The sequence below is a fragment of the Danio rerio genome, chromosome 23 (genome assembly GCF_049306965.1).
Source record: "Danio rerio strain Tuebingen ecotype United States chromosome 23, GRCz12tu, whole genome shotgun sequence".
NCBI lineage: Eukaryota > Metazoa > Chordata > Actinopteri > Cypriniformes > Danionidae > Danio > Danio rerio.
The window spans coordinates 33,666,346-33,694,262 of NC_133198.1; the positions used below are offsets into that span (position 1 = coordinate 33,666,346).

The 27,917-nt window shown below is 38.4% G+C and overlaps 2 protein-coding genes across 8 annotated transcripts; one reads left to right on the forward strand and one right to left on the reverse strand.

Moving 5' to 3' along the window:
- Window positions 1-867: 867 nt before the first annotated feature.
- On the reverse strand, window positions 868-6,073 carry thap3 (THAP domain containing, apoptosis associated protein 3). Of its 2 annotated transcripts, none has more exons than NM_001014294.2 (4): window positions 2,429-2,747; window positions 2,147-2,342; window positions 1,914-2,072; window positions 868-1,819 (listed from the first exon to the last, which is right to left on the reverse strand). In NM_001014294.2, exons 1-4 carry the CDS (start codon window positions 2,500-2,502, stop codon window positions 1,607-1,609), a joined length of 642 nt encoding a protein of 213 aa, NP_001014316.2. In that variant the 5' UTR covers window positions 2,503-2,747; the 3' UTR covers window positions 868-1,606. The 2 variants fall into 2 exon arrangements, with proteins under 2 accessions (NP_001014316.2, XP_068072851.1); XM_068216750.2 differs by lacking the exon at window positions 2,429-2,747 and adding an exon at window positions 5,935-6,073 and having other exon boundaries at window positions 971-1,819.
- asxl1 (ASXL transcriptional regulator 1) lies at window positions 5,229-27,831 on the forward strand. 6 transcript variants are annotated; one of them, NM_001386454.1, is made up of 13 exons: window positions 5,229-5,766; window positions 11,687-11,769; window positions 11,910-11,912; window positions 12,016-12,133; window positions 12,263-12,410; window positions 17,178-17,251; window positions 19,297-19,381; window positions 20,005-20,124; window positions 22,412-22,578; window positions 22,678-22,774; window positions 22,884-22,989; window positions 23,078-23,990; window positions 24,113-27,705. In NM_001386454.1, the coding sequence occupies exons 1-13, from the start codon at window positions 5,710-5,712 to the stop codon at window positions 27,119-27,121; spliced, it is 4,980 nt and encodes a 1,659-aa protein (NP_001373383.1). In that variant the 5' UTR covers window positions 5,229-5,709; the 3' UTR covers window positions 27,122-27,705. The 6 variants fall into 6 exon arrangements, with proteins under 6 accessions (NP_001373383.1, NP_001373384.1, XP_073794320.1 ...); NM_001386455.1 differs by lacking the exon at window positions 20,005-20,124; XM_073938219.1 differs by having other exon boundaries at window positions 5,302-5,766; window positions 11,687-11,912; window positions 20,005-20,157; window positions 24,113-27,831.
- Window positions 27,832-27,917: the final 86 nt, after the last annotated feature.

Here is a 27,917-nt window from a genome sequence, read left to right on the forward strand (position 1 = left end):
TCGCTTTTAAAATAAATCGTTAAAGAAACAATGGAAATAAATATTGATTTTGAATGGGGTACATGGCAGATTTTAATTTGATGAAGTGAGATCTTGCATAGTGTTACCGCAAATGTTATAAACAGGAGTACATCAGGTATAATTTAATCTTTAGCGCTTTACCATAAGGTTCTATGGTAATACCTCACAATGAGCTTCCATTAGTTATTGCATTAGAATAAGCAATACATTTATTATAATTCTTTGATATCATAGGTTCATAAATGTACAACTATTCATAGTGTTAACTCAGATCTATTAAGCAGAGGAAGCAAACAACTAACAGGACATTTTTAAAAAGTATTTAAAGTAATTGTCAATGTAATTTTTTTATTTTTATTTTTTTTTTGCTGTTAAAGCCTTGTGATGAATTGACATTTATTTTAAAAAGCAAGTCAACTACATTATTTGATGTAAAACATTTAATAATCTTATTTAAACTTTTCAGCCCTTGCTTTATTAAAGGGCGTCTATAATGAAAATGATCTTTTGTAAGCTGTTTGGAGAGAACTGTGTGAAGGTATAGTGTGGCCACAGTATTATTGGGGTGATATAAAGACAATGTCTTTTTTTAATTTCCTAACATTAAAATAGGATCCAAATCCCTCCCATTTTGAGGTTCAAGAGGTCCTACGTGACGTTGGAGTGCGGTTTCCCCACCCACTGAATTGATTGACAGCCACTTATTAAGATCTCTCCATATTAACATGTATAATCATATCAACATGATGACGTGTATAAAGAAACTGGGATTAAAAGATCTGTTCAGCTCTCTGTGATCATCAGTCATCATCAAATGTGATCAAGAATGAGTTTTACAAGTTTAAATCGTTTTAAAACAGTGCATGTTTGTAATGATTTACAGCGATTTTACTATCTTTATCACCACAGCCATGTGTCAGTACAATTAGAAAAGATGCTTCATTCCCGGTTTGTGGATGTTACATCAGGTTTATTTTGTACATTAACAGAACGGATATCCATACATCAGTGGATATTAACGTGTATCCTGTCACATTTGTGTGCAAAAACATTGTAAAGTAAATGTGCACGCTGTGTGTGTCTGTCAAATAATCATTGGTAAAGTTCTGTAGTAGGATGATCTGCTTGCTTCATGTCTGTCACTGTGCAGTTTATCTGACGCAGTCAAGGCGGAGATTGAGGCAGACTCTGACAGTCACGTTGAAACGGTGCAGGGAGAACTAGCATCAAAGGCACGGGCAACAAAAACAACTACATTGTCTTCAAAGCATAAAATTCTAATGTGCTGAAAGATATAATAATTAATCTGATTGGATAATTAAGCTTTCTGAGGTAACAAACTAATTTACATTTTATTTTTAATAACAAATAACAATGTAAACTAATTATTACTCAGTGATGGTTAATGCAATAACTAATGGGACCTTATTATCAAGCGTTAAAAATTAGACTGTAAACAATGCCCTAATCCAAAGAACAGAAAAGTTAGTAGGAAAACTTCTGCTTTAGGATAAATATACATGTTTAATCTCTTTCTCTAAGGCCAAGACTTAAGATTTCAACTTTTTATTATCTGTTAATGTCTTTAGTGATTTACATGCCGATGTCTGATCTGTTGACGCAAAGTTAGAAGTTCTCTTTGAGCATCTTTCAATTTAAGTTTCATCCTTTTTATCACTCTGCATTTGGCCTGCAACCTTTTCCGCAGCCATCTGTTGGCATCTAAAATATTAAACAGACGGGCTTTGGTTGTGCATGCATCCGAGAGGGCATAGGTGTGGTCTGCAGCAGCAAAAACCTGTTAAAATAAAATATTAAAAAAAAGGTTTTGTTTGCACACCTAATGTATATGGACAGAAATATGGAACTATTCAGCAAGATTAAAGATTCACCTTTGTGCTTTGACAGTCAGCCACTTCATTATTGTTACAGTCTTGAGTGTCCTCATGCATCTCCTCAGTGAAAAGAGGCAACCCATCAGGTGTAATGCCATCCCATTTCTCAGCAGCAGATTTTAAAGCCCTCTTCTGCCTCTTTCTGGAATTATTTTGCTGACGGCACAAAGATGATATCAACAAGAATAGAATGCGCATTTATTGGAAATGACATCTGTGAATTGACTTACATTTGCATCCTGGGTTGGCACTGCAAAAAGGGTTGGCACTGCGTTCCATAACAGATTTTTCCGGTTTCCCAAACCACTGAAACAGTCCGGAGTGAAATGAAGAGAGCAGATGACCATGTGTTTCCTTGGCTGAAAGTCGTCTCGTCCAATGTTATCAAGCCATTGTTTCAGAACCGATGGTTTACTGAAAGGGAACCTGACAAAGAATGGAGATGTCTTTATGATATATTTAATACAATGCACTCAAAACATCATAAAAGTGGGCTGTTTTTCATCACCTACCTGTGAAAAGTTATCTCTGGGTTTTTGTTATTGTACCTATTTGTGCAATTAGATGCAGAACAACTTTTCGGCATATTTGCCCCGAACAAAGATGGCGAATGTCGAAAGCCCCGCAGTGTATCAAAATGATTCAAACTGAAGATCTTTCTTGCATTATTTGATATATATATTTACATTACAGTGTAGTCTGCAGTAAACGACCATTCGGAATTTCTTTTGTTATTCACTAAATCAGTTTTTTTTTCTTAATAAAATACATTTACTTCGGTTTCCCTGGTGGTTCCATTCATCCGAGCCTTTCAAAATAAAAGTCCTGTGTGAAGTGAAATGAAGGATGTCAGTCTTAAAACATTTAAAGGGATAGTTCACCCAAAAAAATTTACTGTTAATGTACTAAGCGTCAGGCCATGGGAAATATAGCGGACTTTTAGCCAGTAGGACATTAAATACGTTTTTACCCGAAACTGTGGTCCTAGGTGCTACTGACACTTTGAGAGTAAAATAAAACAGTATACAGGCAAAACAAAATTAATACATGTAGCTCATAATGGTATATTGAGGTCTTAGAACATGCTCAAGACTGTTTGAAGGGGTTATGGGTTTAATAATAATATTAATACATTTTATTTACAATGTGCTTTTCTAAAACCCAAAGCGCTACAACAACAGAGAAATCAAACATGCAATAAAATACAAGGATTCAACATAGAATAATTATAAAAATAACCACATTAGAATGATCATGAATTTTAAAATGCGGTCTTAAAAAATGAAAGTTAATAATGCTGTAAAACAATGTTCACCTTATATGCAGACCAGTTGTTTCAATACATCTGAAGCCACGGGTATCATTTTTTTATTGCCTTTATATGTTTGAGACTAATAGACATTGATTTGCATTTTATGTATCACCAAGAACCATGCAAAAATTTGGGTCCACTATAAATATAGTAGACCATTTTGAGGGATGTAAACAATAACAATGGTCCTGACGTATTTCCTGTTTCACATTTTAAATGTCCATAGCTTCTGAGGGTCTAAATAGTACCACATTGATAAATAATGACATTGATTTGCATTTTATGAATCACCAAGAACCACAGGCTCAACTTAAAAATACTTTACAATTATACAGAATAAACAAAATCACTTACATGTTAACGTTAAATCATCAGTTTAGTACTTCATTGATTGTGTGTGTGTGTGGGAGGGGCTGACGAGTTTAGATGGATAAACCTCTTAAAGTCATTTGATTTTTCTCCTAAAATGTGCTTTTTTTTCTCAGACTCCTGTATGTAAGCTCAGCAATTTTACTTTTATAGTAATGAATAAGTTCTTTTTATTGCCTTTCAAGTGGAATCACTGAACATAAACATCAGAGGCTGAGAAAAATACTCATTTTAGGAGAACATTTCAGATGGTATTTAGAGGTTTTTGCATCTGAACTGTACATATTTATATAGTACATTAGATTAGATAACCATAGCTGTTTCCGCTGAAAGATGACACCCTGACAAAGCTCCTTAAAAGGAGACATACACCAGAATACTTTGGGGAACGTATTAACTTATGAACAATTTATGAAAATTCATCAATTTCCTATCACATTTAGAAAATTTAACATTATTGTGAATGCCATCCCAAAAGAATTAATACATCTAACAAAAAAATCACATCTCATATATAAATAAAAGAACCATCGAACCCTCATTATTATTGCAAGGTATTAGTATTTATGATAAGAAATGCAACAACAAACTTATTCTTGGAATTCTCAAACAAAAAAATCTAATCGCTCCAAGATGGAAATCATAATGGTCAGCACTAATACAAGATAATGATTGGAAAAGAACATGGCTTTTCCCATATAAATGTAATCCCAAACAAAGCAGAGGAAATTAATTTTAAAATTCTACATAAAAATGTATGTGGTCAATGCATTTGTGTCAATATGTATTGATATTGCTGATTCTTGTTCTTTTGTCAGGAAAGTGAGGAAACTTTGTTTTTTACATGTAAAATCTGACAAAAGTTTTGGTCAGATGTATATAATTATTTGAATAAATCCCAATCAAGACAACAAATATTGTAAACAAATATTGTAAATATTGAATTGAAAGTATTTGTTATTATTCTAGTCCAAAAAAAATGAAGAATACATATATAACTTTTATTGATTTTGATTTAAATTGATTCCTTGCTTAGAGCTACATGTTTATCTAACAAACAAAAATTCTGCAAGTTAATAGAAACTTTGGAGAATATCATGCTTCCTGTAAGTTAGTTGCTATATGCTTTCTGTGTTTATTTAATTTTGTACTTCCCCTTTCTTTATTTTGTTCTTTTTTTCTCTCTTTCTATTTATTATTTGTTACTTGTTCTTATCACTTTGTACTTTATACTTGTATTTCAGTCTTTTACAGATGACTTCCTGATCTATATTGTATATTTCTTCTTTTTAAATAAAATAAGTTTACAAAAAAACATACACCAGAATACAGATTCCATATTTAAAACATACTATTTAATTACGATGCTCATCCAGAAACAGCTGTTATTTTGGTTAAGACGCACAGCTTGACGTCTACATACTGTATTTTTTTTTTTTGCATATAAGAATATCTCTTAGCTGTCTTTTACAACAAACAACATTTTGAGGTAGATTTATGTCGAAAACATGCATAGTGAAACTTCACAAAGCACAAAAAAAAGAAATATAGTTATTTTAACGTGCGCGTCGTGCTGCCTAATATGAATCACGTTTGATCTCGCCGCACATAACAATGGGCGTGGCCTCGTCCCGTCAGATGCGTCAGATGAGCCGCGGCTGTAGGAGCGACTGAAGAAGAGGGGGATGGGGACAATTGTTTTTTGTGTTGCATTCCTGCAGTGTGTTTGACCTTTGACCTCGTTGTTGCGTTCTCCTCGTCTTGCATTCCAAACTGAGGATTTCCTGCAGTATGCCAAAAGCTGCTGGGGCTCGCCTTTTCTTCGCCCTGTGTGTGTTTACCACTATTTAACCAGCGGAGTCGTTCGTTAGCCTAAAAATAACACACTCAGGAACGCCGCTGCTACAACGACCGATCGCTTTCTTAGACAAGCCGTTATACGGAAGAGCGTGCGGGGTTTAAACAGAGCGAGTACTATAGGCGAAACGCAATCAAACCCCCGTTTGGTGTTGCAGCTATTAGCCTAGCACGCTAGCGGGGCTTGCCGTATATATCACGCACACGTTTCATATCCGCTGCAGAAATCCGCACCCGCGCGACAACACTGAGGAAATGAAGGACAAACAGAAGAGAAAGAAGGAGCGCACGTGGGCTGAGGCAGCTCGTATGGTAATATATTAATCATTTTAAGTAAATTATAACGGTTTAGTGCTTGTGTGAGGGGTTAGGGGTGTTGTAGGGGAGCCGCGAACAAAGCTGTCTCGAGCTGTTGTCGGGTTGGACATAAGCAATCTGCTGCTGTTTGTGTAACTCTAGGTTTTATAACCCGGCTTTTACCTTTGCAGTGACACGAGTCTTAATCCACAATCCCTGTGTTTATCCTGACGACATAAGCGATTCATTTCTAGTGTTTGTGTCCCATTTGAATGAAGGAGCCCTTGCTGGTAGCCTAGCGTATTAGCAGCTCTGGCTGTTTGACCCTTTGTTTGCAGGGCTTCTTTTAGCGAGCTGAGTAAAATGCTGAAAATATTCAGTGTACAAGGTTTGGTTGTCTTAAAAGACTGATTTTAATAAATGTTTGTTGAATGCTTATTGTTTAAACAGTCATTCATATAGTAGGCCATATTTCTATGTTTTGTATGCAGTTCGTGATCCCTTGATCTTCTTTGTTAGCTATTTATTTATCAGTTAAACGTTTTTAGGGGGATGTTATCTTTTTAACGCTTTATATCTATGTCACTGCATGTGTATTCATACAATTGTCGATTATTAAATGGATATGAAGCTGATGTAGTGCATAGTTTCTCCTTTATTCTCCATAGTTGTGGTCAAAATAGGTCTGTTATGCATAATAAATGTAAATTAAAACATGGTTAATATGGCTGGGAAATTATTTCTCATATAACATTAATCTTCAGAGGGTCATTGCTATATTTTTTTTGTATAAATGCATCAGTGTTAGACAAAAGCTAGTCTTGTTACAAAGACTGGCATTAAATTAGGACATATGCATCTCTTCATATATCTGACCACTAGACCTTCATCTTAGGATTGTTGTTGAGCTTTTAGTAGAAACCACTGTGTATAGTGTGAGACCACATTAATAAAACACTCCTTAGGTCAAACACAGTGTCATTCATACACACAATACATTAGTACAGCTGTATTTGTGATCTTGTTTTTGCTATCTTAATTATAAATGCGGTTTGATTATAGTTGTAAAGTTCTTTTCTAGGTGATCATGGCAGATTTTACTCTTCAATTTGATCTACCCAGCAGTCTTTAAATTTAGTAATATTTATTTATTGCTCATGGCTAGTTTGAGATTAAAAGCAAGAATGGTTTCTACAGTACGTTATATCTGGTGAAAGTAGATTTGAAACTCAAGGGTAGCCGTTTTGGGTGGGGATCTTATATGCTGGAGAAACACAGCTTGTATCATTTTTTATAAAGCAGTGTTATGAATTACTTCAAAAACCGAAGCTTCAGATCTCTGCCATATGAAACTTGACATTACTTGGTATCACATCCAATCTCACGTGGAGGCTTTACTTAATATTTAGCGATCTAAATATTTTACTGTTGATTTAGATTTAGGTCCATTCGTACCAACCAAACCAATTTCAGACCGTGCACTTTTGCATGCATCACATGCAGTGATTGAGCTTCAGGAAGCAGGTATGGGCATGTTTGTTTGTATACCAGGAAAAATAGTAACCTACCAGCTCCTTGCCTGTAGTAATGGGACAGGCCCTTTGGGAGGTGTGGGCGTAAGGGCACTTTCACAACTAAATAGACTGAATGCATGAATATGTAGGTTTTTATTTTTAATACAACATCAACTATTGAATGGCATTAATTAAAAGTGATCACTCTGGATGATATAAATGTGATTAAAGTGTTTCAAAGAGAGTTATATAATGACTGATTGAACAAAACCAGCAAAGTGAAGTGGCAGGTTTGGGATTCTGGGAATCAGATGCAACCAGATTCTTAGGCTCAAGGCCAGTGTATATCAGATCATCTCTGCAATACACTTGGATGCAATGGGAAATGTGAAGCAGGCCACCTATTTTAGTGTTTCTGGTCATTCACTGCTGTTCCTTCCTGAAGGTTACTCTAACGTGTCTGTGAAAGAGAAAATTTGGGTTTTGTTCATCTTTGTGCTGGATGTGGGAAAAGCTGCGGTTGTTTTTTTTTTTTTTTTTGTGGCTATTTTAAAATTGCATCCTCACAAATAGCTTGGATATTTGTGGGAATGAGAGAAACATCGCTGACTTAAATGAGGATCAGAGGCCTTTGAAAATGAGTATTAGAGACTGATGTTAGTCTTTGCTAGTTCTCTGAAAATATTTCTCCATTACTTCAAACATCTCCACATCCGTGTCTTAAATTAATTTAAAGGCACATCATGTAAGATTTTTTACAATTAAAATGAAAAAAAAAAAAAAATTTAGAACACTATTACATTTTGCTGACTTTTGTACTTTCATTTGTAAATGAATTGTAAATCCCAAATGGTTTTGAGTGTTTAAATTCAGGGATATAAGCAAGTTTAAGTAATGCCATTGTGTGGCCATGCAAATAACGTCAAAAACCCTCTACACCAAAGACACTTTAATAGGTTGTGTGTAGGGCTGCACAATATTGGGAAAATCTAACTATTTTAGAGATTTTTTTTAATTCTATGATATATATAGTGATATGAATACAATTAACTATTTGGAAAGAGTTTATAATTTTAGATTGATTGGAATAATTCTGTAGGGAAGTGCATATGCATAAAATATAAGAAACTGTCTATTGTATAAAAATTCAATAAAGGCAAAGATACAAATTAAATAAACAGAGTTTGATTGTTTTCCGAGGAGTCGGAACTGTATAAAGGTATACAGTAATTAACCAATCAAATGTAAAATAATACTGGATAGTCTTTTGTAAACGATTCAATTGAATTTATTGTTATTAATTTGTCAAAGTTACAATCTGTAGTTTCTTAGGCCTGGATACTTTTAAAACCCTCACACGGTCACAGGCCTCAAAACCACTTGCAAAATGATACATCATAATTCCAACCTTAATATTGTGTATTCTCGCAGTGTGTCTATTGCGAATGTTCACATTGCGATATTGGTGCTGAAATGATATATTGTGCAGCCCTAGTTGTGTGCTTTATTAGACTCTGCTGAGCAGCATAACCAAGCGGTTATGTTTTCTAGTAAAATATAACCTCACTACTTATTCCCCATATGGTCATGGTTGGAAGAACCAGAAGCAATGGGCTGTAGCATAATAAAAGCTCAACTGCTTTTGTTACATCACACAATACTGTCATTTTGCTGCTTAATCTGCTTCATACCAGCTGGATACAAAATTTTGAATACATTTTAGCTCATCCAGTAGGATGTCCAGTAGGACATCTTAGCTCATCTCAGTCCAGTAGGATGTAATGAAGATGACAACTCCCATAATTTCACACTCACAGCATCATTAAACCACTTTAGTTTGTTGTGAATAAAGGCCTTCTAGTGGCAAAAATGACATATTGTGCCTGTAAGCATAAAATGTGGGAGAAAAAAATTATGAAATTTGTATTGAAGCACTTGACAAATTGAAAGCTTGACAGCATTTGGTCCTGTTGTCCATTAAGTCACTATTTTCACCACACTCTAAAATGCTGAGTTATTTATTTAACCCAATGATTGAGTTAAAAAATTTTGGTGCTTTGTTGGGTTAATTAATAACTTAACCAGTTGTGTTAAATATTTAGAATCTCAACAGTCAACTGATATAACCGACACAGAACAGCTGTATTAACATGCCTGCATAATGTTTTTGCTTTATAACGTTTATTTAAGCTGTAACACAATGTTGTTGTTGTTGTTGTTGTTGTTGTTGTTGTTTTTTTTTTATCAAATTACCTCTCCGTGTCATGTTTTTTCTGTCTGTTTCACCAGCATTCTTACTTACTGATAATACAAACTCATGCTTCATGGCCAATCTATATTACATGAATAAAGACGCTGTGTCTGGAACTCAAAATGTAGTGAAAATAAATCATTTTCAATATTTTTGATAACTGCATGTTATTTATTTACAAGCCATGATTATAAAATTAATAGTAGTAATAGTAGCATTAGTATTGCCAGTCGAAAACAAAATAAAATTTTCAGTTGATCTAAAATTTATTTCTTTGTCATTTGGACTAGAAACGAGACAAAGCATTTTTTGCAAAGTGATTATTAAATTTATCTACCTAAATATTAAAAACCCTCAAATAGTGCTGTTCCAACTATCTTGTGAAACTTTATTCATGTCTCAATATTTATAGCAGAAAAATAAAATATGGCACTATGTTTTCATTCCCTAAGGACTGAGAGGAATAGAGACTAGGCTGGCACAAATAATGACACATAAATGCTCCAAACTTTTTTCTGTCGCATTTCATACACATGAGCTTTGTTGTCTTGTCAGGACTGTGTTATAAATAACCGGGAAGTTTTGTCTTGTCGTTTGCCTAGTAGTTTGTTTGAGGTTCTCACAGCTTGAGAGTTTTCGTGAGTGCTTCCTGCAGGAAATGCACCTGGTATTTTATAATTGAATGTGTATTTCTTTTATAGCTTGTGCTGTTCTATTTCCTTTTTTTCAGTGTCCTTAGTTCTAGACTCAGCTGAGCACAGTGTATGGAGTGCTTCCTAATTTAACCACCAAACGAGCAGAAGGTTGCCTGCACTCTTGTCTTGTGCTTCCATATTGGGGTGGAATATTTGCTGTGTACTAAGTAAGAAAAAAAATCACTGGACATTACTGGAACTTTTTATGTGAATAATATTTTATTTGAGGTTGCACAAGGCTAGTATTCAGCTGTGTTAGTGCAGATTGTTATTTTTCAGCTTGTCATATAGTATAAAAGCCTGTCATATGAACTTGGAAATGTTCGGTGCAGTTGTGTGCATCAGCTTCAGTTTGATGTTACGCTTGCCAGAACATTGTGCAGAATCTGTGTAATATGGATCTAAAAAAATGAACAAATTGAGTACTTCTGTTGAAGCTGACATGGTCTTAAAATAAGCAAGCATTTTTCTATGGTGTTGTGATTGGAAAACAGCATCCTGGGGAGTGGTTTTCAGAGTAAAATCCTTGCTACCTGGTTTTCAGGGATATTCACACAAAAATGACATTTCTGTCATGTACTTACTCACCCTTTACTGGTTTCAAACCGGTTTTGAGTTTTTCTTCTTTTTTTTTCTGTTTGAAAATATTTTGAAGAAATCTGGAAACCTTTAACCGTTGACTACTATAGCATTTGTTTTGACTATGGGAGTCAGTGGTGACAGGTTTTCAGCTTTCTTCAAAATATCATCTTTTCTATTGTTTTAAATGTTTGGAACCAAATCTTTGGGTTGTTGTAAAATATTGGAACCACTTCAGGGTACATTTTCATTTTTGGGTGTCTCTTTAATGTACATTTTGAAATTGTATTGGAAACAAGTGATGGAAAGCTACATTTCGAACTAAAGCCCTTGACTTTTTTAGCCTGCTTGAGGTAGTGTTAGACTTGTGTGAAAGAATTAATGTGAATTATGGAAAATTATGGAACTGCATTAGTTGAATGAACTTGGATATAGCGAACATTACATCAACCTGACCAATCAGCTGTCTCTGTTATGCTTGGCTTGTTTACTGTTTGCTACTAGCTTAGCAATATTAAGTATTACAGTCTTGATGGAAGTGTTAGCTTCATGTTAGCATGGAAACCCCTTTGAGCTCTTAATTTTTCTTTTTGTAAATATCTGCAACTACATCCATATAGATACAGGTGAATGTCTTTGCCGTTCATGATATGGATTTTTAGTCACTCATCTGCTTTTTGAAGTTGTGGCTAAAATTGTTTTAAAAATATCATAATAATTCAGCTGTGAATGCTTTGTTTGTGTGTGAATGTTAAAACATAATCAACCCTAAACCACCATAATATGACAGAAGGGTGTTTATTAGAATTTTACTATGTGATTTTGCACATCCCTAATTAATGTTATACTAAATTGTGAAGTAGCTGATTTGATGTGTCTTGTTTGATCTCTTGCAGGTTCTGGAGAACTTTTCTGATGCCCCAATGACGCCCAAACAGATTCTACATGTCATCCAAACAAAGGGGTTGAAAGAAATGAGGTCTTGTATAAACAGTTTCTAAATATAAGTGTACTGTGTTGATATTTATGCTTGAGATTTGTTTCCAATTTTATTGGCTCTTTTTACTGAGTGATATTTTTTTGTTTCTCTTTTTCTAAAAACCTTTTTGCCAAATATAGAAGGTAAGAATCTATCTAGCTATTATTTTTTAGCCACTCTGTATGTTTATTCATACATTTTTGTGCAACACTTGCATACCAATTTTTATATGTCATGCTCCTTTAGCGGCACAGCACCACTGGCCTGCCTTGTCACCATGCTTCACTCTCAGGTCAGAGGTGACCGAGTGAAAAACAGTATTTTCTTTAAGCTGCCTGGAAGGATGAGTCTGTTTACCCTAAAGGTAAGGAATCCATAAATCCTTCTAGCATTCTCTCTACACATCACACTCTTAAACTGCTCTTAAACTGGGGTTTAGCAACTGGATTTAGATGCCACTAGCCACATGTCCTGTGTCTGTATGCACCAACAGAAAAATGCACTTCAGTGGACAAAGAGCCCATCAGCGAATGAGTCTGGAGATGGGACACCAACAGCATCCACCACATCAACAGTTGAAGGAGCAGAGCAGGAAAGCTGCGACTCCACAGAGACGGCTGCTGCTAGTGGTGAAAATGATGGTGCGTGGACTATTCTTTTCATTTTTTTTCTCTCCCCCCAGAATTGATTCATTCAGCCTCTTTTCCAGTAAGTGGAACAGGCTTATAAATTAAAGAAGCGTATAAAAGAGCTGAAAAGTAGAGGCCCCATCTTTTCATTTCAAGAAAAGCTTTGATTCCAAATGGTGATGAGCATTAAATACCCTGAGCTTAAGAAGCATGTAGAGCTTTGAGAGACATTGATTTCTTTTTTTGCTTTGGATGTGTGTGTTGCCATGGATACTGCTGCACATGACACATCCAGCAGTGACCTAGATGAGAGTGGTTTTGAACATGTATTTGTGTGTGGCGTGAAAGAGAATGCATGCAATATTATGCCTGGAAATGACATTATCTATTTCATGTTGCTTTTGTGTAAAGAAAAAGAAAATCCTTAATCGATTTGTGTTATATTGAAGCCTGATATTTTTAATCATTAGTTCATATTTTAAATTTAAAAAATTGTAGATATTAATAAAAACATCGCTTAAGGCATCTGTTATTCTTTTACATAAAGCAATTGCAAACCTTAAATGCTTGCTGCTTTTCATCCCCTGATAATGTGGACTGTACACCTGCCTTTATCCTCTTTTGGGAGGATTCAGAATGGAGTACTTGCATACTCATTACTTATAAATGGCATGTGAAAAAAATTCTATATTTAATATGGCTGTAGTACTGTATGTCTTATATTTCCGGAATCTGTTCAGTCGGGAACTAGCTGTCATTCTGTCAGGCTCCCCATGGGCTCTTAATGCTTTAAAAACTTAATGCTAGAAAAAATGTAAAAGGCATTAAATTTTAGGACAGGAATACAGTAATTTTTGAAACTGACTAATATGATAGTGTTTCATCCGAAATCAAATATTGTCTTTGTGAGATGCTGTATTTGTATCTGAACTAACTGTTCTAAAAGTATGTTCTATGTTAATATGAATTAGGGTGTAATCGCACAATGTACAGTTGCCTTGAACCGGGTTGAAGCATGCTTGTCCCCCCACCCATCTCCCCCGGCGGACCGTACTCGCATGCATTCGGGCCTAAGTACGCTTACTTCATCAATAATGCGCTGTTCAGTTTAAGAAGCGCTCTTGCTCAGCACAGTGGAGATTACTTTAGTTATATTGTTTTAGTCATTTGGAATGCAGTGACATGCAGTCAAATATTTTGCCGAACAGATTAGCCACTTTTTATGGTCCTAAACAACCATATAATCCTCGTGCTGCAGGAATTATGAGGTTTGCTGAAGGTGCAGCTGTCGTGCAGTGAGGGGTTTGCATCTTTAATAATCTACGATAGTTCGCGTTCATTGAACAGTAAGAATGATTGATAAATCCATATAAAAAATCCCGTAAAATCATGTCTCGTCTTTAGTTTTGGGCTCAAGCGTGCTTTGCACTCACACTACAAGCGTACCCAAGTGAACCGTGCTCTGTCACACCTCTTCCAACCGGGCCAGGGCCGTCCAACTGAACCGTGCCTGAGCCCAATTCTGAGCACTCACACTTCTTAAACTATCCGGTAAACGGGTCTGGGCACGGTTCGGATAGCATAGTGTGATTACGCCCTTAGGATTGGGTGATTATTTGCAGTGAAATCTCAAATAAGGTAAAAGGGTTGTGTGTATATAAGTTTTGGCTCATCTAAAGCATAAAAATGACATTATGATTGCAGAGATTTAAAAAACATGCTAAGTAAACAAGTTAAAGTCAGTTATTCTCCTTTGAAAATGTTCTTTTAGTGTCGCATTGTCTAATTGTATTCTAGCAACCTGGGTTGCCTTAGTGTCATACAAACCACCTTTCATTTCAGTCTTAAAGACTTCCTCAATGTATAGGGCCACAGCTGAAATTTTGTGAAGGGTATAAACAGAGGTTGGAGCCAACTTCAAATGGGTGGAACTTGAGCTCCAAGTGGGATGTACAAAACTGGAGTTTTTATTTATTTAATGTCTTGTAAATGACAGAGCCCAATATTGTGCTTTATGAATGTCTACACCTACCTAAACCCAACCTCACAGTAACCTGTTGTGTTTTATTAACGTCTACACTTACCCCAACCTTAAACCCAGCCTCAGAGTAACCTGATGTATTTTATTAATGTCTACTCTATCTATGCCACCTAAACCCAGCCCACCTGCGGCGTAAATCCCTACCACTTGGAGGTAACCCAACCTACTTGCAGTGTAATACCTCTCACTTGGAGGTCTCTGGGCTGCAGCAATACCTACTTAGAAATTCTGGCCTCTCGAGGACAGCAGCAGCATCCAAAATTATACGCAAATTCAGTGTTATAAACATAAAAAATAAATATTACAAATGTAAACCACATTAGCTGAGCAGCATACATTGTAATACCATGTCTTAACAACACGCATTACGACAAGATTCCAGCGAAAGGCGATTTGACTCTGCACCAGACGCAACATGACAAATGAATAAATATAGCTATTCAGAACCAAAGAAACTGTAAGGTTTAGAATCAAATTCATATATATTAAACCTCTTTAACATTATTAAAAGTTCATGCTAAGTGACTGGTATTTGTTGGTTTGCACAGTCACAGTTCTAACATTCATTTTTAAATGTGTTTATTTTCAAGATCTTAGGGTAAACTGCCTGTGGCTGCTTTCAGTTTGGCAATATCACCTGAAATGGTATTCAGACTAGGCCAGCACGGTATTGGAAAATCGGACATTGTGATATTTTGTTTTGCCACAATATAGATTGCGATATGAGAATAATCTTTTCACCATATGATTGTTATAACTCCATTTGGAAATATTTTATTATTTTACATTGCCTGCGATGGTCAAGTCTTTTTCTATTAAGCGCATCTGCATAAATTACAAGCAAAAATAAGTAAATCAATGCTCTGGTTTTCTGGGGAGTCTAACTGCTTTGAAAAATGTAATGTGAAATAGCATGGTCATTGTTGTATAAAGTTATTAATAATATCTTTATCTTTTAATCTTTGATAAACAATGTAATCCTGCGATGTGACTATTGTGGAAACACACATTGCGAGATCTATGCTCAGACAATATATTGTTCAGCCCTAATTCAGAATTGCATTGATAGCATTTAACACAGAGTAAGCAGTACTTTGCATTATCATTATCATAGTTGTTTTAAGCTGTTGTTTAGTCCCTAGAGAAAGTCGTTTATGCTGTTGTTCTGGCGATGGTTTAGACAAACTCTTAACATGGAAAAGATTCTTTTTCTCGATTGCCATTGTGTGTAGTTAGCTGTAGGGTCAATAGTCAGGCATGCTTGCTCTGTTGTTTGTTGTTTGCATGGAGTTGTCGGAGGAGGGGCTGCGTGAAAAGTGTTTGAAAAAAACTGCAATAGCTAGTTTAACCACTGGGTGTCAATCTTACATACTGCACCTTTAAACAAAGCTGCGATTGGGTTATATGCATATTGACTTTCTCGATTTTAGACAGCCAGACTCCACGCTTCCGGTGAACTGTCTTTACATTATAAAATTGCCCCGTTTATGGTCTGATTTTAAAAATGACCAATCTTCACTGCCTAATAGATATACTATATGAAGTGGGTCTCAGACTGGACAAGAAGCACTGTGCTAAATTACATTTTCCCCCTGCCATGTTTTTGAAATATGACAGTTTATTTTACCCCAGCATTTTTAATGGATTTTCTGCACTAGTCCTGATGTGTGCTGGTATTGATGGTGCTAGCTTTCATCTTATTTTACTCTTAACATCTAAATTAATTTTAAAGTCTATTTAACTGAATATGTTGTAATTGCATTACAACATCGATACTGTAAAAGGAACCTTATGAAATTCGAAAATAGTCGCATTCATTTTTCACCGGACGTTTATCATTGGCTTAAAAACACTAGTTGTGCACGTGCCCCTATTTTCATGCACATCTCGTCAGGGAAGCACTGTGTGAGCAGTAGTAAATATCCTGCGAAATCCAGAGGGTGCTCTCAGAATTTTCAAATTACCAATGAAACTCAGGATAGTAGGTTGTCTGAGCACTACTCGTCTGTTCTGTTTTTGAATATGTTGAATTTAAAATGCGCTACTTGGCTCAGATGTTGTTTGTTTTGGTTTTCCCACATCTGATGTATATAGAAGGGAAAGGCGAGTTGAAATGGATAGTGAAAGTGCAGTTCTGTTGCTTATTCTGTTATCTCAGAGTTTTAGAGCAGTTTAATGTCAGTGAATATCATGCATCTGTGACAATTTTAAATTCGTCGTACCTAGTCGTTACAAAGACGTTGGGTAGTTCAAAATTTCTTTTCATTTATTCTGCTTAACAAAGAACTTCAAGATGGATGCCCTTTTTGGTTCATATTATTATTGTGCTGAAGCATAAGAGAACAAGTATGAGGCTTTTTTTGCTATTCATTTTCTTTTTGATACCAAACCATCAACCAACAATGATGCACCCCTGGAAACAGAAGTGTACAGAATATGCCTCTATGGAACAACCTATAACGAGGGACAATCAATTAGTTCTCTTACACTAATGATATACTGTTTACTTTATACATATACTATGAATTCAAATCATGTTTACTTTTTTGTGTGTATGGATTAAGTTCGTATTCATATTGTAGTAGACTTGATCAGCATTTAAAACAACAAATTTAAAGAAAAAAATTCAGCCGCATCATTATTTCTGTCTCTATTTCCATCCAAATTAACTTATGAACAACATTAACATGATTTACTGGGGTAAAATTATTAACAGATGTTCTGCTCATTTCCTTTAGCCTCTGTGGATGAGACTTCCTCCAGTGCCTCTTGCTCTACAGAACCACAGACAAGACTCAGTCGCTCTTCACAGGTACCTGCAGTGCCTAAGTTCAAATCTCCATTAAAACATCAACTTCATTACTCATTTTTACACGCAGGGCCCTCTAAGAATGGATTGCCATCTCACCATCATCCTCATGCACTAGCGCTCAACTCCTCCTCAGATCAGCAGTTATGACAGGAAAGCAGTTGATATGTGATGTCAATACATGAAAATGAGTCATTATTGAAATGCAGAAAGCTGACGCTGAGTCAGATCAAGAAAATCCCACTGATAACACTGAGTACATTAGTTATGACTAAGACCTTTTGCTCTTTGCATGTCTTTGCAGGTCAGGATTTTTTAAATGATGTCAAAATCAGATAATTTACAGTAAATGCAGTAAAATAATTTGACATTTTAAGCACTGAATTCACGATCTCCAATACTAATAGCCACAACCTTAAAACTGCCTTTATGCTTTTTCCGTTTCATTTGCATAAAGTTAAACTTGGATGCTCTTACCACTAGTCAATCCTCTGCTCAAACTGAAAACGCCTGCTCATCTCCTGTCCTGTCCCTTCATGCTTTATACTTGTGTAACATTCAACTATTATTAAACTAGGGATGCTCATTTGGGTTCATTTTGCCAACCGACAACCGCTCGTCAATGGAATATTAACCGTTAACTGGTCAGATTAATAATAAATTATTGCTTAATTAAAAAAAAAATTACATGTCTATTTTGTGTCTGACATTGCATTTTAAAATACTGATTAATTTTAACATAAGAGCATATTAACAGAACATAACAACAGAACTTCTTTGCGCACCTGCAATGTTTTCAACAGCATAGAAAAAAAAATTCTAAATTAAATAAAAAGAATTACATAAATAGTCTTGCCCTAGATATTTTTCACTTAAATTACATCTTTAGATTTCAAAACAAAAAAACTGAGTCCTTTAAGATTTAGCATTGGCTGTTTTTTTCCTGTCATGTTTTTCTTTCTGTCAAATAAAAATAGCAGGCTACCTCAAAATGATTGCTTCATAGAAAATATGCATGCAATTCATGGTCCGCTGTTATTCTTATAGCACAAACCTCTGTCAACATTTTTAATGGAAGTCATTATTTTAAAGATTATGTCTTGAGCCTCTGGTTTTACCTCGTGTGCTTTTATTTCCTCTCTCACTCGCGGTTCTTTTGTGCATGCTGCGTGTGATGAAAGACAAAGACAAGGCTCATTTGTTGACATTTTGTAAAGTATAGGCTACTATAGCATATAACAATTTTGTTGTTTCCATATGTGTTGCATTCATTTGCATACACGTTTTATAAGCTGTACAATTGAAGCCTTAGTTAGGTGCAGCGTTATCATAATGCAGAAATCAAGAAAATCTTTGGATTTGTTTGATTCGTAGATTATGAAGGCTATTTTAAAAATGGATCTTTTATAAGAACTATTAATAACTAGGTTTCCAAATCGAAAAAAGGTTGGTTTGTTGGTTTTACACTAAATCATCACAACTATAGCCTATTTGTTGTGTTTATGAGTGGTGCCGGTGAGCGCTTTGATGGAGAGAAAATCACTGCTCCGACTTGTTTCCAAAGCAGAGCACATCACAGAAAGTTTTGCGGCTTCTTCCTCCAGTTGTGCAAATAAACAGATGTTTGTGACAGATCCAGGACAGAGGCAATCAGCATCAGCGCTGGTTTGGCATCAATTCATCTGTGTCAAACTGACCAGCAATATTCTTCTTTCATTTTGCTTCTTTAGCAAAATATGTCTATAGGTACGCTTGGTTGCATGTGTTACCATCCAAAGAGTTAACAAATATGCATTGCACATTTATGCAGCCTATTAAAAAAATTACAAAATTATATTTTTTAATCGTTTAACTAATACTATTAATTGGTTAAAAAGGCTCCCTTTCGGTTAATGGGGAATTGGTTATTATGAGCATCCCTATATTAAACACTATACGAATGCCCAATTTCCCATTTAAATTCTCCTGTATGAGCATGCTGTTATTTTTCCATGTCTGTGGAGGACCTGTGTGTATGTGCTCATGATTCTTTCTCCGATTACTTACAGTCAGGGAGACAGAGGAAGAAGGCTGTGATGATGCCCCGTGTAGTTCTCACTCCTCTCAAGGTCAACGGTGAACACGTCCCATCAGGTTACAAAAGCTCTTTTACTTGTTCACTTTTTCCCACCCTCAGTCCCCTTTTCTGATTTTCACTCCCCCCCCCCCACTCTGCAGTGTTTTTGTATACCTGCTTCCTCTGACTGCGGATGCTCTTTATCTGAGCGGCCTGACAGTGTTTGTAATTTTACGCACTGACACTCTCTAATCATTTATAGTGCAGTTTTTCCAAGGGCAGTTTTCCCACAGTTCCCTGTTGTTGACAGCCTCCTCCTCCTTTTTCTTGTTTAACTCTACACTAAAACCAGCATCTTTTCTAGAAGCCACTGACGTTATTGTCACTTGAACGTCAATATCCCCTCAGTGTGAAAGCAGTGTTTCTGGTTTGTCCTGTCAGCCCTGCTCTGTTCCCCCCTGGATATCTGCTTTGCATTTGCACCTTAGAGATATCCATTCACCCCTCTTCCTCTTTTTCTCTGTGCCTTGGGATAGCAGTCCCTTTGACTTTTCGTGTTTCACACAAATGCCAAATCTTTGCTTGTCACTTTGGCCTCTTTAGTGCCAGTAGTCTTAATGCCTCAAGCTGCCCTACCCACACTCACTCGTTCTCAGAGAGTCTCACCAGCCTCCATCCTCCCCCCCACCTTTACCCTCAGGAGCAGCGGGGAGGCGCAGGGAAGGCTCTAGGGGGGGTCCAGGCCCCACTCTCCGTACCCGCTCCGAGCTGGGCTGGAAACGCACCCAGCACTTCAAGAGCATTCGTGGTCTTCGTTCAGGTACAGAGGATGAAAACCAAGGACCCCCATGTAGTAATTACTATCCCTAAGTACCTTGATCACAAATATCTTCCAAAAACTTCAGTACTTCTTTCCGTAGGGTTTACTAGCTATTGACAAATAATATCCCTGTTTTAATTATTTCTAACCGGAAGTTAAGGCATGTGAAGTAGAAAAATTAACAAATTTGCCCTGACACATAGTGCTATGTGAATCTTGTCTGCTGGTTTTCTAAATTGTATAAGTGTGTTTTTCCTGAAATAAAATCACACCAGTTGTGTCATCAATGCACTTTAGGTTTATTCTATAGTATCTAGCTTAGTGTGAGATCCTGTTAGATTTTTGGGTCCCACTTTATATTAAGTGTCCTTAACTACTATGTACTTGCATCAAAAAAATAAATACAATGTACTTACTTTGTATATAATGTATTTGAGAACACTTGTGGTGCTTTTTAGTTGGGATAGAGGTTGGGTTATGGACAGGTTTGGTGGTATGGGTAGGTTTAAAGGCCATGAAACCCCCTCGTTTCAGCAGGGTGTTTTCACACCTCTACTTTGGAAAAAGTCAGAAAAGTGGGCGTGTCCAGCTCTGTTTAGGGGGGAGTGTCGGAGGAACTAAAGTGGGATGGTGTGGGAGTGTCTATTTGTGCACGCGCGAGTTTCAGTGTCAAAATACACACCCACACAGACAGGAGAAAAAGTGATGGTGTTTAACCTACATGGACATCTGTAGTCGAATTATTTGCCAAATTATTAAATGTTGGACTTTAACTGCAGTTTGGCTCTTTCATTCAGGGAATTCATTCATGCCTCTCGCGACAAATGAGATATTTGATTCGAGGAACTGCTGCAAGCGTGTATTTTTCATGCAATGTTTGATACCGCACGGCGAATGAGAGAAAAAAAAGCTCCGCAATTCCCGGAAACTTAGATGCACACGGCAGGTAGTGTCAGAAAGCCGCGTGTGTTATTCCAGTCACAAAATGCGGTGCTAACATTTCTGCACTCAGTGCAATAGTTAACTTAATTTGATACGAACAAACTGAATAAACAAAGAGCACTGGTCGCTCACTTACCAAATCTGTAGAGACAGGACAATCACCAGCAACTAGAGCCGCGTCTTTATGAAGAGAATACTACAAGCAAATCCAGATTTCAGCGTTTGCAGATGAGAACAGCTCTCAGGTAAACAATAATCCTCCTTAGACACGTAAGTTATTGTTGTCGCGCGTCGCGTACACTGTTAATCCACACGTGATCCAGATAAGCTCTCACAGAGAGAAAATGAAAACGAAACTTAACAGTTGCAAACTATAAAAGCAACACTTCACGTTTGTTTTGCCAACACAACGTGGCGTCTTTGTGGTGTAAACACGGTGACAATAATGAATATTGATGAAGTTGCACAATAGAGCGCGCTGATTGGTTTGACCCAAGCCTTACTCATGCATTAATGCATCACACTGTAAGACGTAATAAGACTCACTCAGGCACAGACGCCCAGTCTGCACGCTGGAATACACGCTATTATGTCATGGCCGTGACGCAGCTTCAAAAATTCGTTTCAAACAGGAAGTAAAAAATTTGCTTGAAATAACGCAAAAACAACCAATTTACACTTTTTAGTGAAATATAGGTGTCCTAATAGTGTTTTTAGCAGTGTGGGACACATATACGACTGTCAACAGCTCAAAAAATGTGTTTTGGTGTTTCGTGACCCTTTAAGGGAGGGTTGAGGTGTAAGGGATGGTCAACAGTGTATTTACAAATGTAGTTACAAAAGTTAATTACAGATGTAATTACATACATGTATTTAATCAAGCATAAGTATACAATAAATACATGTATTTACACAATAAGTACATTGTAACAAACTATTAATTCTTGTGTAAGTACATATTAGTTAAGGTCACTTAATATAATGTGGGACCGATTTTTGTCCTAGAATATTTTGTAGCATAGTACTGTTAAAGCATGACACTTTCTGATAATTGCATAATTGGCTGAGGTAATATTCAGTTGTTTAATTTTAAAGCACAATGGATTAGACGGTTGTTTATCTAGAATTAAAATAAGACTTGTTTATTAGAGGTCTGATAGAGCACTCTACACATAAGCAGATATACCAGCAATTTATTCATATAGATTTACAAATGTGTGTGAATGCAGACCTGAATGTGCTTTAAGTTTCTATGTAATCATATCCCGTTCCATTCATTCACAAATCCTTAGGACTCATTAAACCAAGTTCTTATATATACTCAATCTAATACTGTATTTTGCAGGTCCCATGAAAAGGAGTCGAGGAGGAGTGGAGGTGGATTTTGAGACTCCAGGATCCATCCTGGTCAACACCAACATTCGTGCTCTCATCAACACACGGACCTTTGCTGCTTTTCCTTCTCACTCCCAGCAGCAACTACTCCAGCTTTTACCAGAGGTGGACAGACAGGTATATGTTATTTTTCTTGAGGACTTTTTAAAAGTATCCCTTTATTCATGTCTATGCAGTTTCTTATTGTTGCCTAATTTTCCTAACTTTAATATGTAGGTCGGCCCCGATGGCCTTGCTCGTCTAAGCAGTTCGGCCCTCAATAATGAATTCTTCACTCATGCCTCCCAGAGCTGGAAAGAACGTCTAGCTGAGGGTAAGCCTCTTAACATTTTCTTGTGACATCTAAAAAATGACCAAGACAAGTGGATCTAGGCAATTTTACTATAATAGATAAAGTTGGAATATTTTTACTTTTCTTGAAGGTGAGTTTACACATGAGATGCAGGTTCGCTTCAGGCAGGAGATGGAAAAGGAGAAGAAAGTAGAAGCATGGAAGGAGAAATTCTTCGAGGAGTACCATGGCCAAAGGTTCAGTGGCATTTTATTTTTATTTCTGAATTATTTATAGTGCTAGAATCTGGTGAGGTAAAATGTTTTATTTTATTGATTTCTTTAGGTCTGGCTTAACAAGAGAGGAGGCATTGAAGCTCACAATGAGCGAAGCTGGAGATGTTGCTAGTCCAGTGCTAGACTCCGATTCTGCTACAGTGGCTACACCCAAGAGGCGAAGTGTTGGAAGAAGACGGAGAGAAGGCCGTATCAGACGACGTTCACGGGCTGACCTCAGGCGCAGGGCAAGGCGCACACTTTGCAAAACTACAACTGCAACTGTGGCTACAGAAGAAACAACAGAGAGCACTGCAACTCCAGAAGAGGTACCATCAGTTGCATCACCAGTCCCAGAAACCACAGCAGTTCAAGGAGAGGTGGTCCTCCAAACAGACCCTGAACTTGAAGCACCAGAAGAAAACCTCTCTACAGAGGCAGTACCTTCTCCAGTTCCTGTACCCACACCTCCTCCAGCATCGACAAGCTCAACCTGCGATGAGCCAGAAACCTCTACACGCCTGTTGCCAGAAGTACCCGAACCAGCTGTTGCATCCACCTCATCTCCTTCCTCATCCTCCTCTTCAACATCGTCATCATCTTCACCATCTTCCTCTCCATCCTCTGCCTCAGACAGACAGACTTTTGCTGCAAGCTCAGACTCCTCTTCTTCCTCTTCCTCCTCCACTGCTGCTGTTGCCACTGATCCGCTGGATGATGGGGCTTCAGTCATTACCACTGGCACAGCAGGCACTGGAGCAAGCAGCAGAGAAAGCAGCCCTGCAGCCAGTCCCGCTACATCAAGCCCAGCAATTCAGCTCAAGGAACAGAAGAGAAGACCAGACGAGTCCCAGGCCTTCACCAGCTTTCCCGAGAAAAGGGCGCGGCTGGATGAGCGTCAGTCCTTTCGTAACACAGTTGACTGTGTGCACTCAGAAAAGCCACAGCCTACAACAGAGGAGCCCAAGGTCCCGCCAATCCGGGTATGTTAGACATGTTATCTTCTCAGATTAGTCTTTTGTAAAACTTATTGTAGTTATAGAAAGCAACCTTCCTATGTCTAAGTCTTGTTTCATGTGTGTTTCTCTTCTGCCCACTCCACTAGATACAGCTCTCCCGGATCAAACCGCCCTGGGTCAAGGGGCCGCCAACGTACCAAATCTGTCCCCGCATCGTCCCCCCCAACGAAGGGTCGCGGCGCTCTGGGACGGGGGCGCGCACCTTGGCGGACATCAAAGCCCGTGCACAGCAAGCCCGTGCCCAGCGGGAAGCCGCTGCTGCTGTTGCAGCCTCTGGGGATGGGGGAGGGCCTGGGGGGAGCGGCCCGGGGGGTGGTACTGGGATACCGGATCGCTCCAGCGGGAGGCGTACAAGAGAGCACCCAGGTCCCGTTGAACCTGGAGGAGGAGGAGGGAGACGAGGAGGAAGAGTTGATTTGGAGGAGCAGGAATCGCCTGCGAGCTCTCATTCGTCGGGAGCACAACTACAGCTGTCTAGTGTAGATTCGGCAGACAGGCCTCAAACTTCCACCCCACTCACTGAACCATCTCCCTCTTCTGTGTCCTCAAACCCATCTCTACCATCATCAGAATCTCCAAAAATACTTGCGCTATCACCACCTGCAACCGACAGCCCTGCTTCCCAGGATCAGGTGGAGGAGATTTGTGGAGTGGAAGAGGTGACTGCCTGCCCAAGTGATAAAACCTCAGAGCAGACCTTAGACACCCCAGTGCCTACCCCAAGTGAATCAGAGTCTTTTTGCAGTCACCAAGATGGGAGAGGCGAGGAAGCAGAGTCGAGTGATAGTAGAACAAATACGCCTGTTTGCACCTCATCATCAAATGATGCTATTTCTTTAGTGCCCACCTCTATACCTGACTCGCTACCAAGATTTGGTGCCCAGGGTGTGGATGTCATCAGGACATTGGCAGCTTCCTCTCAGCCTTGGGAAGGTGAAAAGAAAGCGGTTGAGCTTCACCCAGGGACAACTGGAGTTATCCAGCATGGCTCAGACTTGAAATTACCCAAAGAGACTCTTGTTACAGCCAGAAATGGATGGGTAGAAAATAGAGAAGAGCATTCCATGAGAGAGGGTATGCTAGAAGAACATAGGAATGGAGGGAGTGATGCTAATGGTAAATATGAATCAGGCTCTTTACCTTGCCTACCACGATGTGCTGGTGAGGAAGACACTGGAGCACACAGTGATTCAACGGAGACAGCATCTGACTTTGAAAATGAATCACAAGAGGATGAAATGGTGGATTGGCATGGGACCCAGATGGATGGTAGTGGCATGCAAACTCAAAATACAAAATCACTGAATCGACCTGTTATTCAGACCTCAAGTCGACTCACTTCATCGATTGTTAATCCTCCTCAACACCAGCAACCGGTTATACAGGCCCATATATCTAATCAAAACCATACCCAAACTGTTATTCAGGCTTGCTTTCCTAATGGTGTGCCAAACCAACCAGTCATTCATCCTCACAAGCAGCATGCAATTAATACCCATGCTATAAACCACTCTCAGGACCAGATTGCCTCTGCACCTTCACAAGCCCAAGTGCAAGCTTATCTGACCCAGACTGAGATGGACCAAAGCAGAAATCTACGACTGAATGATAATGGCAATGGTGTGAAGCTGTATTTGTCAGAGGATGACACCAAACCTCTTGGCAGGGAAGATTTAGTTTTAAAGAATTCTGCTGGTCCTCCAGTTGGCAGAAGAGTCCAAGTTTCATCTCGACCAGTTTCCACTGTAGAGGCCAACAATCCTCTTGTCACACAGCTCCTCCAAGGCAGTCTACCTTTAGAGAAGGTCTTACCCCAACCCCACTCAGCCAGCAAGTTAGAAATTAATCGACTTCCAGGTGCCAATTCAAGCAACTCGCTCAACCCAGCCAATCATCAAACACAGAGAAATCTGGCACCACGTTTTAGAGGCCCACCTGAGTCGGGAGGGCCTACGGACACTGTTAGTTCTGACTTCCAACACAAAACCCCACCTGCTCGAGTATCTCCTGGACCTGGTCGGAACTTTGGTTCTTCCCCGCCAGGTTCTGCTCCATCAAGAATGGCATGCCTGTTTGAGGAAGCCAGCCCCAGGTCTGCAAACTCTCAGTTCAGTTCTCAGCAACCAGGAGGCGTTGTGCCTCCAGGAGCAGTACCTGTCATAACATCCCTTCCCTTAAACTCCACCACTAGAACCTCAATGGATATGAACTCTCAGAATGCTCCAGTTTATGAATCAGCTGTTATTAAAGAGCACCCTGGACCTCTTTCTCAACGGAGTGAAACTCCTGAGAGGCCAAGTAGCTTTCAGCAGCATCCTAATAATGTCTCCCAGTCCGTGTGCAGAAACACACCAGATGCTCCTTCACCTCCACATGGAGACCTTTGTCCATCAGAGGTTGTACCAACTGTTAAGATTAACTGGCGCCCAAACAAACCTCAGCAACCGATCTCCCCTGTAGCTACAGTAAAAAACGAAGTCTCCTTGCGCCCTTCGTGCCAACAAGCTCTGACCAAAAACTCACCTGCTCCTATCAGTGGCAATACGTCTGTTGTAATAACCAAAAAGGAGCCTCTGGATGGTTTTCATGGAGGTGGTGGAGCTATGGAAGGACTGCTAAATATGGAAATGTCTCTTGTCAGAATGGCCAAGAAGGAACAAGTCAAAAATCCATATACCCGCCAAGCAGACACCTCCGCTTCTCCTGTTTCTTCCTCTCCTTCCTCATCAGCCTCCAGTCTCCCTTTCCAGCTATATGGTAAGCTACCAAAACTTCAGCAGAGTGGGGGCAACGGAGGGTCCTCATCCAGCTTCAGTTACACAGCTAATGTGTCTGTGGTGGATGGTAGTGGCTTCACTCGCACCTTAGCCGATAGTGTGCTCCAACTAAGGCCACGTGTGAGCGTCGGCAGCGGTGGAGGTCAGAGTGCCACGCTTGGCATCCAGGCATTTACAGACAGTGCTGCCGAAGAAGTGGCTCTCAAGTGTTCCTGCCGACTCAAGGCTATGATCATGTGCCAGGGCTGTGGCGCTTTCTGCCATGATGATTGCATCGGCCCTTCGAAACTGTGTGTGTCATGTCTGGTTGTCAGATAGTTTGTTGCAGCTCCTTTAAAACTGAGCCGACTAATCAGAGCAAATACTTTGACCTCTCCAGACAATTCTAGCCCTTTGCCAGTGGTGGGACACTACCTGAAGTCTTGGACTCTTCTTGAGCAAGACAGTGACAGTACACTGCAGTGTTAAAACTGGACTGATTTTTCTTTTTGTTGCTGATGGGTCAGGCAATACAGTAGGGCTGGAAGATTACTTGTAAGATAAAAAATCAGTCTGTATTTTTGTTGCATATTTTTTCTATTTCTGTTATGATGGTGTTATTATTATTATTATTATTAATATTATTATGATTACAATAATAATGATATTGTTGTTATTATTATTGGTATTATTATGTGAATTTACATGGCACAGTTGATTGAAAATTGTGCCTTTTCTTTCCCCCAACAAAACATTTACCTCATCTACTTGACACCAGTCATCAGTTCAGTGTGATAATGGTGGCGTTCCTGTTTGTTTTTCTTCTCTTGCTGCACCTCTGTAAAGAGGGCTTTAGGAGTATTTTGTGTGTAATGTCTTGCAAAGAAATATTTTTTTAATCATTAAACAGAAAATACATTTTTGTTATTTTGTAAGTGCTTTCACTCTTCTTTTTGTTTCCATTTTATTTTCTTATCCAAAGTGAAGTCCAGTCTGTACTTGGCGGTTAAGCACAGTATTTAAATCTAATAAAGCTGAAAGTGAGCGTATATTCTTGATTTGAACTTCTTTAAGTAAGGGTAAAATGGGCCTAGGTCTGGGGGCATAAATAGAAGTGTTCCTATATTTGTTTCCA

Coding starts and splice junctions, on each gene's coding strand:
- thap3 (NM_001014294.2), bottom strand. CDS start 2,502: ATGCCGAAAAGTTGTTCTGCATCTAATTGCACAAATAGGTACAATAAC. Junction 2,343..2,428: donor CCAGAGATAACTTTTCACAG/GTAGGTGATGAA, acceptor ATTCTTTGTCAG/GTTCCCTTTCAGTAAACCAT. Junction 2,073..2,146: donor TGCCAACCCAGGATGCAAAT/GTAAGTCAATTC, acceptor TTGTGCCGTCAG/CAAAATAATTCCAGAAAGAG.
- asxl1 (NM_001386454.1), top strand. CDS start 5,710: ATGAAGGACAAACAGAAGAGAAAGAAGGAGCGCACGTGGGCTGAGGCA. Junction 19,382..20,004: donor CGGTGAACACGTCCCATCAG/GTTACAAAAGCT, acceptor CTTTACCCTCAG/GAGCAGCGGGGAGGCGCAGG. Junction 22,775..22,883: donor GAAAGAACGTCTAGCTGAGG/GTAAGCCTCTTA, acceptor CTTTTCTTGAAG/GTGAGTTTACACATGAGATG.